The 12770-nt window shown below is 40.6% G+C and overlaps 2 protein-coding genes across 5 annotated transcripts in view; one reads left to right on the top strand and one right to left on the bottom strand.

Moving 5' to 3' along the window:
* The window catches only part of sgip1a (SH3GL interacting endocytic adaptor 1a), a 71613-nt gene extending 67726 nt beyond the window's left edge, over nt 1–3887 (top strand). For all 3 annotated transcript variants that reach the window (XM_040035077.1, XM_040035078.1, XM_040035079.1), the window contains one exon: nt 394–3887. In XM_040035077.1, the coding sequence (XP_039891011.1) occupies nt 394–416 (23 nt within the window). In that variant the 3' untranslated portion in view covers nt 417–3887. The remainder of the gene's footprint in view (nt 1–393) is intronic.
* Nucleotides 3888–5407: 1520 nt separating this feature from the next.
* Nucleotides 5408–7947, bottom strand: insl5a (insulin-like 5a). Of its 2 annotated transcripts, none has more exons than XR_005696316.1 (2): nt 6550–6667; nt 5408–5753 (listed from the first exon to the last, which is right to left on the bottom strand). XR_005696316.1 is itself a non-coding variant. In XM_040035080.1 (2 exons), the coding sequence occupies exons 1-2, from the start codon at nt 6854–6856 to the stop codon at nt 5623–5625; spliced, it is 303 nt and encodes a 100-aa protein (XP_039891014.1). In that variant the 5' UTR covers nt 6857–7947; the 3' UTR covers nt 5408–5622. The 2 variants fall into 2 exon arrangements, 1 of the variants encoding a protein (XP_039891014.1); XM_040035080.1 differs by lacking the exon at nt 6550–6667 and adding an exon at nt 6685–7947.
* Nucleotides 7948–12770: the final 4823 nt, after the last annotated feature.

Below are 12770 nucleotides of genomic sequence, written 5' to 3' on the forward strand. Positions count from 1 at the left end.
TACACGAAAGCTTAGCCAGCCAATTCCTGAATGTTAACAAGTTTATAAACTGGTTATTGAACATATAAAATCCATGTTTTATCTCTTTAAACTTTTTTAAATACTGATTGTAGTTCCTGGAAATAAAACTCCCACCAGTTACACTGTAAACATTTTCCTTTATGTATGTTTAGGTTAAGATAATGTGCATATAGTAGGACTTGAAAAGACTTAGATGAATCCACACGGTAATAAAAGTCAGTTTTAGGATTGTTTTAGTAACTTGGTAAAGCTTACCTGAGTAGAATAAGTTTGAATCCTTTCATTGCAGCTACTTAATAAAACATAAAACTAATGAAATGTCACATCTCATTTATACAGATAAGCACTTAGTTTCTAATTGACGTCTTTCAGGAAAATACCTGGCTGATAACTGACCCATCGCTGAACAAAGTGAACGCAGTGGACTGAGGTCGACGCCGAGGACAGAGGACAGACGGACACCAGACAGACTCTGTGATCCTTTTCTGAACCCACACAACAGGTCTGCAGCCCGCCCAGCAGTATTGTATAACTTGCATATAACATTGTGGAACTGTTATAGGTCATGTAATTATTGTATTTGTATTCATTTCATAACATCTGTATTGCTGCACTTAGACACAAATGGGTTCTTTCCTCCTCTGTAGTCTGTGCCTCTGTCTCCGTCCTCCTCTGGTCAACGTGTGGTGTTGTTTTTAAAGTTTTTCACTGCAGCTGCCTGACCAAACAAGGAAGGAACAGATTTTTAATTCTTGTTAATGTGAAAATTTGGGCCATTTAAAAAAAAAATCCTCGTTGTGGTCAGAAGTGCATCAAATCTGAACACATCCAGAGTTGGATGGGATGAAGTTAGTAAACAGCCCGGTCCTCAACCTCTGGGATAAGAATACGAGAGGTGTACTCACTGTTTTGCACTGATCCATGTAGCTGCTTCACATGACACACCATCAGCTGTCACAGGTAAAAGTGGGTCCTTCTTCTTGGTGCTTGTGTACGACCTGTATGAAACTAGATTTCCAAGCATCGCCTGCTGGTATTACATGACACATCCTGCTAAAGACACCAGTTAGCCAGTCAAGCCACTATTCTATTTCTCTGTTATATACACTCGCATGCAGGGAGGTTGTAAGGATGTTAGGCAGCTGCAATGACTAGTCAGTTTCACTGGTAAAATAAGGAACTATGTTTTCGTGTCAGAACAAAAGAAGTGTACAAAGTGTCATTTAAGTCGAAAATGTATATCTTAAAGGGCGTTTGGTGTTTTCCTCGTATCGTCAGATAGCCTTCCTGTTGTTCACAGGACAGCAGTGTTAGACTGCAGAGTACATGACAGCATTCTATTTTTATTTATTGATGACAATGACTCGTTGTATAAAACGTGATTCTGTATATGAATAGAGTTTGAATGGTATCACACGACTCGAACCCTTAAAGGTATAAATATTTAAATTCCTTCTCATTTTTTGTTATCTGTGTAGTTGGGTAACCTGTGTACAGTATAAGGTCTAATTTTTTGAATTTATTTCAGATATAATTTTTTAACTCAAGTGCAACAGAAGAATTGACCTATATATGGGTGGGGGAGGGGTAATTTAAAGACAAAAGATAAATATCTTTCTGGATTCTGTGTAATGCTTTGTGAAAGCAGTGTTAATGTAGAGTTAGCTATTACATGGCCAAGATTCACGCTTTGAGGAATAAGTTTGACATTTTTGGATGATGCGTGTGACATCCGCCAGGAAACTGCTAGCATGCTAAAAAGGCCGGGAAAGGCTTGCCAGTCTGTGTCTGTCAGCACCTAGAAAGCTGATTAATACACAGTGTCATGTTTCTTCTTTAATACAAGGGTGTAAAAACACCCTGTTGTATTCGTCATTAACAAGTTTATTTAGCTTGAGAGTACTGCATGGGTCCGAAAATGCTAATGGCGTTCATCCACGCTAGACGTTAATGTCTCTGTCAGGATAAAAGGCAGCATTTTAGTAACACCCTGTCATTTTCTCTTGCGCCATCACCAGGTCAGACTTTTCATTAGTTCATGACTTTGGTTTATTAAATAAATGTTCCCTCAACAGTTCCCCTAGCCTTATTTATGCTTGTTCTGGTGAGCTAATTTTAGCATGCTAATATGCTAAATCACCAGGGATACTGCAGTGAACGTGCACTCATCCCATTAGCATGCCAGTAAATCACATTGCTGTGCTGCAGTGCGCACTCTCAAGAGAAGCAAGCATCAAACTGTAGATGTTTTAGCCTCTTATATTTTAGCAACGCTAGCTTAGCCGTTTCCCTCCCGTTTCAGTTTTTCTGCTAAGCTAACCAATATGGCTCCTGGCCAAGGTTAGTTTTTCCCCCCAAAATGTCAAACTCATCCTTCAAGGAAGACAAAAACAATAAAAACGGCTGCAGAGATGAAGTTTAGTGACCATGGTACTAGTATTGGAACAGGAACTGTTTACTGGGACCAGCTCATTTCCTTACTTCAAACTTAGCTGTAATAAAACAATAAGGAAACCCTGATCATCTAGTGTTCTCAGTTCTTTCCTCTACCTTCAGTTTGACGGCAGATCACAAGAAAACCTTCCTTCCTGTTTCCATTTACCTCACTGGTACCTAAACTCCCTCATATCATACCCTCATATCGTGAGCAAATCCCAGTCATCCAGCCAGTGCTTGAATCCATGGCTTTATTTTGCATAATTGTAACGGTCTCTGTGAGATGACATGATTTAAATGAGGTTGTGGAGCGAGGTTAAGTCGACCAAAATGCTTTCTTTTTCTTTTTTTGTTTTACGTTTTGTTTTTTCGTATTTTATGTGTGTGTACCCCAGACAGTCAGTCCCGTGTTAAGGAGAATAAGCTGAATATTTTTAAAATGGATATTTAAAAAAAAAAAAAAAAGTGTTGTTTAATGTGAAAAACACTGTGCTGATGATGCTGAACTTCCTGAATGCTCCGACACTCAACGTGAAGAACAAAAAGTGTGCGTGAAGTGTAATCGAAAAACCTCTGTACTGTACTCTGTGTTGGCAATCAACTAAATGTAACCAATCATGGTCCTCTCAGAGCTCTCAAGCATTTCGAGCGGATTTAGGACGGTATCCTGACGTCAGTACACCCATTCAGCGATGCAGTACATCTGATTGGATAGTTTTTGGGCCCTGCAGTTCAAATGAGTCTGTTCATTTGAACTTTGATCTTGTGCAGACCCAGGCTGAGAGAACGGCAAAGTTGCATTTTGTTGGTGTGAGGAGCGATGGATGATTGGTGCCGTTTAGTTCTTGATAATACTTTTGTTTGGTGACGCATTTTTTCAGTCATGTCAGTCTTTCATCGAGCTAAATGGAAGACCACGTGCCCGAGACAATGCTGCTACCTTCTTTAAGCTAAACAGTGCAACAGTCACTACAGCATTATCTACAGAAGCCCACCACACATGCCACCCACGGTGCATCAGTGTAGAATTACTCCTACACTTATGGTTACACGTCTGTTTGATCACAAACCTTTTTCACTGTATTTCTGAAAACAGCGTTTAAAATTTTCAGCGCATCAAAACACAAGAGCTTCATCTTCATGGCGAATTCATCCTGCAGTATTACTGGATGCAAAGCATGCGGTCAAACGGTGGGGCTTTGTGACAATAGTGCTGAAATGACGTGTTGTGCTGAGTGTCAGTTAGCTTGTGTTAATGTTGAGACGAGAGCAACGAGTGTGTTTGTGTGCTATAAGCAAGAATGCTTTTTGGTTCTTTACCATTAACCTCAAACACATGTGAAAGCTGTTTGTACAGTACATAACAACGCTAAGATGATCTGAGAAATTTAGTTTGCTTCTTTCCAAAACCAATAAAAGTTATAACTGGATGTTTGTGTTTGCTGTTTTCCTTCTATGAAGTAATATTGTGAGGTTTTATTTGTTCCCATTCAGCAGGTTGCTTTAGCGATGTTAGTCCAAACTTTTGACCTTGGCTGAAATATCCCCCAAAAAATATGGGACGGATTTTATTTAATTAATTTTGCCCTTAGAACTGTCATCATTCTTCACTGCACAGATTCAACAGGTTGCTGAAAATATTCCTCAGATTTGGATCTGTGTTGACGTGATAGCATCACACGGTCATATTTGTCGGCTGCACGTCCACGATGTAAATCTCCTGGTCCACCAAACCAAAGTGTGCTGGCTTGAGATCTGGAGGCTCTGCAGCCCATTTGAGTACAGTGAGGTTACGACATGTTCAAGACATCAGTTTGAGATGATTTGAGCTTTGTGACATTGTGGCACTAAACAGCTGGCATCTACTGTGTTCTTCTGCTACTACATCATGGTTCACAGATGCTCTTCTGTGTTCCTTCATTGTAACAAGTGGTTAAAACCAAGGTATGTAAACCTGTATCCAGTGGTAAACTGCTGGTCATGGCTAGAACTGAAGGCCATAATTTGATTATGTTTGCATTTGTACAAGTGGCTGGTTAGTGTGATTTGCACATGATGGCAGCAGGATTACAATCTTCTGAATTTTCCTGTCGGGGGAATCCTGACAGCTACAGGATGGATTCCCATCCAATTTGGTCCAAACACACATACACCTCTGAGGATGAACCGCAGTAGCTTTGATGTTCCCTTAATCCTGTCTGCTCTGCCACCATCTCATTAAATTAGCTGAATTTTAAAGCTTTAATGATTTCCACGTGTAAAATCAGTTTCATTCTTCCCGTCAGTCTAAGCTAGGTTGTGTGCCACGTACGCTAGGACAGCTAACACTGTAAATATGGATTCTATGGTCATTTTGAGCCCAAAGCCTGACAGGAGCTAGCCAGGCCAAAGATGCTATTGTTTCATAGAAAATAATAGAAAATGATATAGTGGAATCAACTTGAATTAGTAAAATTCACCCAGGGAAAATAAACCACAGGTTATTGATGCTATTGCGCTTTCCTTTACTTCATAAAATGCGAATTGACTGAAGCTGGATTTGGAATAAGAGCATAGAGGAGTTGGTGGATTTGTAGCTGGTTAAGAGTGTAGTTGATTTTCTTGTTGCGTGCTTACGTGAGAGGTGAAACCTGCTCTAAGTACCGCCCCTTGTAGGCGGGGCTGGGTTGTTGCCTAAGGGTCATGTGTAAGTGGTGTGTGGGCGTTTGTGCACGCCTGCTCTGCCAGCTGGTTTAGTTACTTATTCATGTACTTGTGTACATACTTGCTTACTTTTGCGTGGGGGGGTCTTAGTGATCCAGTTTGATACGTTCACACGTTGTCCAGTATTTGGAGTAAAAAACAAACAAACCTTTGCAGAATTGAATCCCGGTGTTATAATAGAATATTTATTTGACAAAAGCAGCAAAAAAAATTACCAAATACAGGTGAAGGTTGCAAGAAAGACAACTGATTTTAAAACATTTATTTATGGTCGCACATGTACAGCTCGGGTTCAGGAACATGTTCAGAGATGCTCATCCAGATTCACTTCCACAAAGTTTAACAGTTGCACAGAGATCATAACAGTTCGCCACGTGAGTCAGATTTGGTTCTTAGCAAGGTACACAGTCATTATAGTCACTTTAACAACAACAACAACAACAAAAAGTGAGAGGATTGTCCTCAGCAGAAGTGGGCGAGGTCGGTCTTCCTGCAGCCCACCTGACAGCACATGTTGGCCAGGAAGATGTTATTATCCCGTTTGGTCATCTCTGAGGCCAAACTGCTGAACTTCTCCAAGCTGCTCTGCTCCCCTGTAGGCAGAACAAAACACATCAATGAACAGAGTGTGGAGGTTTTAGAATCTAAGCCTTTAACTTGGTCCTCTGCAAACGCATTAATAGTGTAACTTCACCCTTACAATCTGAATGTAACTGTGCGGGAAACTCTGTTCACCTTACTTTAAACATGACTTCCAGTAAATGCTTTCTATAGCAGTTCATTTCAGCCGACAGTGTTTCTCAACAAGTGCAGCTGATGAAGCACTGCTTTCAGACGCATCCTGTGTAATTCGTCCATGTTCCCTTTAAATAAGGAAGCGCTAAATGACTGCACGGATGAGCTCGGTCTTATTTGTCTTCTTCAGTGTCACTTTACGCTTTCCGATCAGCACGGCTGACACGCTAACTGGGTTTATTTGTGTGGTGTATTAGAGAAGACGCCCGGGGAGCCGCCAGCTACAGCATTTAATCATTGAGCTGCTGACTCCTCTGGCAGACTGTGCGTCGCTGTGCTGGGAAACACCTGTTTGGAGAAGCCCTGCGCGTCAGCCGGTGAATTAATAACATAACACATGAGGTGTAGCAAAAACTGCCAGCCTGGTTAGAAAGCACAAACTTTAGCTTGTGTTGGGTTTCATTTAAGCCACAGAAGCAGATACAGAAGAAGTACTGTGTGGGCAAACTGCACTGAGATGGTAACTCGAAAACATGCCATTTTTTAAAAAAGTGATATAAATGATATTTCTATTTTTTTTCTTGAACGCGGTTACACCCTCACTGCAATTTAAATAATATAAATTAAAGGGTAAATACACAGTTTGTTACTGACTTTTTCTGCATCGTTCTTTCTTGAAGAAAGTCTGAAACACTAAACTTGTAGCAAATGAAACTATAGAAAGAAACTCAGCTACTAACGGCGCGTCCCTTCTGTTGTGCGAAATGAGTAAAAGCAGAGTTTTCTCACCATCCACGTCTGGCTCGCTGAAGAACCTCCTCCAGCGGGACGCTCCACAGGTGTAGGAGATGGCGTTGATTAACTGCTTACCGCACAGCTTCATTGCCGTCACTTGCGCTCTCACCTGATCCACACACACCACTGCGCACAAGAGCAGAGGCAAAACCACCAGAGCACGCATGCTGGATATCTGACTGTTGCTCTTCCAAGCCCACCACAGCTGTTCTCTGATTCTGTCTGTTATCCTGCCGCTCTCTCGGTTATTGATCCGCCGCTCGCATCCTCCTTATATTAGATTCAATCCACCTTTGACTTCATTGATGCCGAGTGTCTTTCCACCTCCCTCTAACCAGCCCTTAGCCCATCCCAGTCACACACACACACACAAAACTTGTTGTGCTTGCGGTTATCTCCACCATCACCATTTTCAGCCATCTAAATAAGAGTTACGAGCATGAGCCTTTTACAACTCGGCCGGCAATCACATTAGCAATGGTGCAGCCCCCCCTTAGCCCCCCCCCATTACCCATGATTGCGCTGACCTTCACTACTCTGCATGGCTAATTAAGGGATGCAAAGTGATTCCCCCTCGAATCAAACAGATGTTTCTTCTGTTTACGACGCTCTGATGGCCCGTCTGTCTTTGACTTTACAGCAGTTTGGGTCATACAAGAGGAAACAAGTCAATGTTGACAGTCCATCATGCGGTCATTACGGCGCTGCTGATGGTGCGATGTGACGTTTCAGCTCGATCATTAACAGCGGAGGATATGAAATTATGTTAGATGGGCATGATGCGTAGTTATAGCAGCAGAAAACAACAAAAAATATACAGACACATAAAAATATTTTTCAAATAGTAGAATCAAGCAGTATTTTCTAACTCTTAATCTTTCATCCAAACCAAACCAACGGTTCTGTCTGATGAGCAATTCCATAATAGCAAACTCTACCCTTTATTCTTCTGCAGGACACACGGAGATACAGTAACTATAACAGTTTATACATGAAGTCGGTGTTTTGACCTTGTTCAAGAAATAATAACCTTTCATTTTCCAACTCATTAGGCTGGTAACATCTTAGAGAGGCAGCGTTTCACCAATCTGCAACAATGTGTGTCTACAAACACTTAAAACTGTGAAAACATTGAACACCTCATCTGTCTACAGTACAAAAGATAATTTAAAAAAAAAAGAGAGAATCTGAACCTGATTCTGTCATAGGGAGATGAAGCCACGTGTGAAGATGATGCATAAACCTCGCCACCTTTGCTGGGCGAGACAAATAGACTGTGGTAAAGTGAAAAACTGTTCTGTGGTCAGGTCAATTGAAATTTGAAATTCTTTTTAGAAAACATGGACGACACGTCCTCTGCACCAAAGAGGGGAGGGACCCTCTGACTTTTCATCAGCACTCAGTTCAAAGTCAAAGGTGCGCATGAAACAGTCAACCTGAACATCTGGAAAAGCAACATCAGTGCTAAAAGCTATGTACAGGTTTTAGAGCAACATGTGCTGCCATCCTTCAGGGGAGGCCTTGAATATTTCAGCATTCTTCAGATACTGCAACAGCAGCAGGATTCAATTCATTTCCGTTTTATTTGTATGGCACCAACAAATTGATGCGTCTTGATATGTTTTAGATTTGCACATCGCTGCATTCTGTTGATTTTCACATTTTACACATTTTGTAATTATGGTTGTACAAAAATTCTGAAACTGGAAGTTTACTGTCCCTGACATGTAAATCGGGATATTAAGAAACAAATAGCGACGTTATATCATCGTCACACTGATTACACAAGCTGGATTCTGTCTGTCACGCAGCGCTGAGATTAACTGCAAATCTTAAAGGTCACCAGTGTATGTTGCACGTTCGGGGTCAGGCAGCTTGCTTTGCTTTCTTATTTATGAGGCTATTTATTTATCTTCTCCGTTTTACCTAGAATATGTTATCATCGATAACTGCACTACTGTCTGTCTTTAATAATTCAGGCCGGGGTCTTTCTGTGTGGAGTTTGCATGTTCTCCCCGTGTTTGCGTGGGTTACCTCCGGGTACTCCGGCTTCCTCCCACCGTCCAAAGACATGCAGCTTGTGGGGATAGGTTAACTGGATAATCCAAATTGCCACTAGGTGTGAATGTGAGTGTGAATGGTTGTCTGTCCCTGTGTGTTGGCCCTGCGACAGACTGGCGACCTGTCCAGGGTGCACCCCGCCTCTCGCCCTATGACAGCTGGGATAGGCTCCCGCGCCCCCCGTGACCCTGAAAATGGATAAGCGGAAGCGAATGGATGGATGGATTTAATAACGACTATTGCTATATGCAATGTATTTTGAAGGCTAATATATTTGCCTCTACATTAAACTCACAGCCGTAGTTGTAGGTGTGCAACTAACATTATCTTGGTATCAGCTTTGAACGTCCGTGCCTTTCTCTCCATCCAACCAATCAGAAGTTACATCCCCAGTAACACATGATCATCCGAAACTTTTCTGCTGTGCAACATTTTATTTTATTCTATTTTAACTTTTTTGAACTTTTACTTTACTAATTGATCATTGAATTGTTTCTAACGCAGCATTTCGACTGACGTTTTTGGACATTTGTGGGTTTTTTTACTTGTTCTCAGAAACGTTGCGCAGAATCTTTGTGACAATAAAAACATGACTTCTATGTTTACTTTAATGCCCGAAAGGAAAATGTAATGTTTTCAGATCACATCTGTTTTAATGGGATTGTTCATATCTCACGGAGACATTCAGTCGCCCTTTTCTCTGGGAACTACATTTTACAAAGGGAGCCACAAGATAAGCGGATGAAGCAGACATAAACCTAATTGGCTCAGGGAGACTGCATCTTTGGTCTATATGAACCTGTCAGACAAAAAGCTGACCTCAGCAGCGTCCTCCTGAAGGTAAAGCGCCCGGAGGGTGAATTCTAGTGTATTTGCAATGTTAGCCAACCATCAGTCGCCTGTGTCTGACTACAAAGGTCTAAAACTGCTGAACTTTTTTATAAGACCAGCACAAGTGCATTAACATACACCCCGGGAGGCTGAGAGAGCTGTTGGTTTAAAAACTTTGTTTTCAATGCTTGTTCCTGAAAAGAAATATAGATAAAAACACATAAAGATTAATAATAAGGGCAAGCACAAACAAATACTTGTTGTATTTCTGCACTGGTTTTCCAGTTTTCTGTTAAATTATCACAGAAGGATCCTGGAAAACCTCCCTCCTCTCTGAGCTGAACCATCATCTGTCCATGTTTGAACCTGTGCCCAGAGGACTGAGTCTCACAACTTTCATTTTTTACATTTCCTTTTTTTAAAGAAACAAATTAAACATTAACTTTTAACTTCAGATTCATGTTCTCGTGTTTTTTTTACACATTTTTATTTTAAAAACATAAAGTGTGAATTTGCGCTTTTCTGGAGCAGACTGGAGCGCTTCAGCGAGTGCTGCCTTCAGTTATCACTGATATGAAAAGGCCCACGTGGTTTATTATATGTCTACATGTCATGCAAATTATCAACGTCACATAAAAAAACTGCAGTTTTACTTCTACAACCAAAAACCTGCTGATTTGGAGGAAGAGAAGAAGAAAAGATGAAAGTCACTGTGCTTCTGTGGAGAAGCACCGTTACAGTCTTCTCTCTCATACAGGCTCCTCTTGGCTGTCCTGCTGAAGCTTTAAAACTAGACTGGAAAAGTGTGTTTTCTCATTGTTTTTTTGTTTGTAAGACATTTTTATTGGTAAAATTTTATGTAACAGGTGTGTAAATATATAGCATGACTCAGTGAGGAAGAGAAGTAATGTCAATATGAAATGGCTCATTAAAAATGTTCTTTCCGGCCATTGAACCTTCACTCGTTTCCACTCTGGTGCCTCGGCCTTTTCATTTTACAGGAAAGATTTCCTGTTTTCAGCTCAGTAAAGTCTAAACTCAGAACTTACACAACATTTTCTGATTTGAGGTAAAAAATGTCTGAATGTAATGCAGAATTTAGCAGCAGAGTGTATGTGGGACTTTTGACTGTTTCAGCTGTTTCTGTTGATTTTAGTTAAAAAAAAAAAAAAGGACTGGATGACTTTTAGTTTAGGGTGAGGTCTGCAATAAACACCTGGATGCTCTCATGACCCAACGTGTCTGCTCACCCACCGTGTCTTGTCTTTCTCAAATAGAAAAATTTGATTTGGACACAGAAAAAGCTCAAAAATGGATTTTAGATTTTATGTAAAATCACCACAAACCTGTGATTTGGGCTCAGTGGGAATAAATCAAATATACTTTAGCTTTTGTCTACTGCGAGGTGAGAACACACTTGCTTTAAGTTGACCATATTTTCTTTCAAACTTATTTTTGCTTTAAATGTCTTGTAGCTACAAGCATTCTTCTTAAAAATGGCATTTGCACATGAATAAAATCTCTCATATGTACTTCTTCCTGTTTGTCTCTACGTGAGGGATGTGGAGGAACCCTGCAGCCAAAGCCAGCTCATATCGGTTCATTTGTTCTTGGAGTTTCTTCTGTTTTTCCAGGTTTTATGAACAAACAGAGAACATCTACCAAACCTTCTGACTCAGTCTGAATTATTTCTGCCAGAAATCTGATAATAACAGAAATAAATACATTCTTACATAAAAAACAGTGAATTGTCCTTCCTGTAGACAGCTGCCAAAGTGAACATACGAAACAAACAAAGAACAAAAAAGTAAAAACAACAAGTTAAATACAACTATTATTATCATCATCATCATAATTTATTTATTTATATAGCACTTTAAAAACACACCTGGTAGACCAAAGTGCTGTACAATACTAATATGCACATAGTAATAAAACCAGATATAGCAATAAAAAAAAAAAATCAGTTACCCACAGAGTTAAAAGCCAGAGAATAAAAATAGGTTTTTAATAAAGACTTAAAAACTAAGCTTGGGTAGATAAGCCTATTTCCAATAATGTCTGGCGATCATGAAACAATGCAGGGCTGACATGTTGCACAAAATTGACTAAAAACAATAAAATAAAACAAATAGAAGAGAGCGACAGACGGCATGCCAAACACACAGGCGCCATCTTCCTTTCTCTGTTCATGACAAAATGCATTAGCAAAAAGGAACAAAGGTATTATTATTATTTATATATTAGTTTATTATTTATTAGTTTTTAATCACAAATAGTCACAGAATTGTATATTTTGATGATGTTGTATACGGATCAGTTAATTTTCTTTGCATTAATAATGGCTCTGTTATTTTACCCTCATTAATGTGTGCTTCATACAGAATTTCAGTTATGAGGATAAAAATTAAACATGTGTTGTATGTGTAAAAGCTGGACAAAGGTGAGCAGTTATAATCATAAGACTGATTTTCAAGAACAAGGGTGACGTGCAGAGTTTTAGTAACTACAGAAAGGTAAAGCTGATGAGTCATCGTGAGTTGCTGAAACTAGAAGCTAAGGAGAGATGTGATGTTCAGTGAGCAGCAGAGCAGCTTCGTGCTGAGAAAGAGCACTACAGACGTGATGTTTGCTTTGAGAGGTCAGAAGGAGCTGCACTGTAAGTTTGTGGAGCTTGAGAAAGCAAATGATAAGGTGCCAAGAGAGGAACTGTGTCTGCGAGGGTGCTGCAGGACACGTATGAGGACTGTGAGACAGTGGTGAGGTGTGCAGTAGTTGGGTTTAAGGTGGGGGCGGGATTACATCAGGGAGAAGATCTGAGTCTTTCTTGTTTGCTGTGGTGATGGACGGGCCGGCAGATGAGATCAGGCAGGAGTCTCTGTGGACTGTGATGTTTCCGCACAGCATTGTGATCTGCAGTGAGACTGAAGGCAGGTGGAAGGGAGTCTGGAGAGGACCTCAGAGGAAGTTCACGACTGTAGTGAAGAATAACATGTAGAGGGTTGGTGCAGTTCTAAGGATAGATGACAGCCTCACCTCTCAGACGTTTACACCAGCAGATGTAAGGAAAGAACAACCTGCATCATGACAGACTCCACCCACCTTACACACGGCCCTCCCCTCGGCCGGAGGCTGTGCAGTATCTGGTCCAGCAGGCTGAAGAATAGCTCTCAATACTCACAATTAGC

Source organism: Simochromis diagramma, unplaced genomic scaffold (assembly GCF_900408965.1).
Source record: "Simochromis diagramma unplaced genomic scaffold, fSimDia1.1 OVJJ01000816.1, whole genome shotgun sequence".
NCBI lineage: Eukaryota > Metazoa > Chordata > Actinopteri > Cichliformes > Cichlidae > Simochromis > Simochromis diagramma.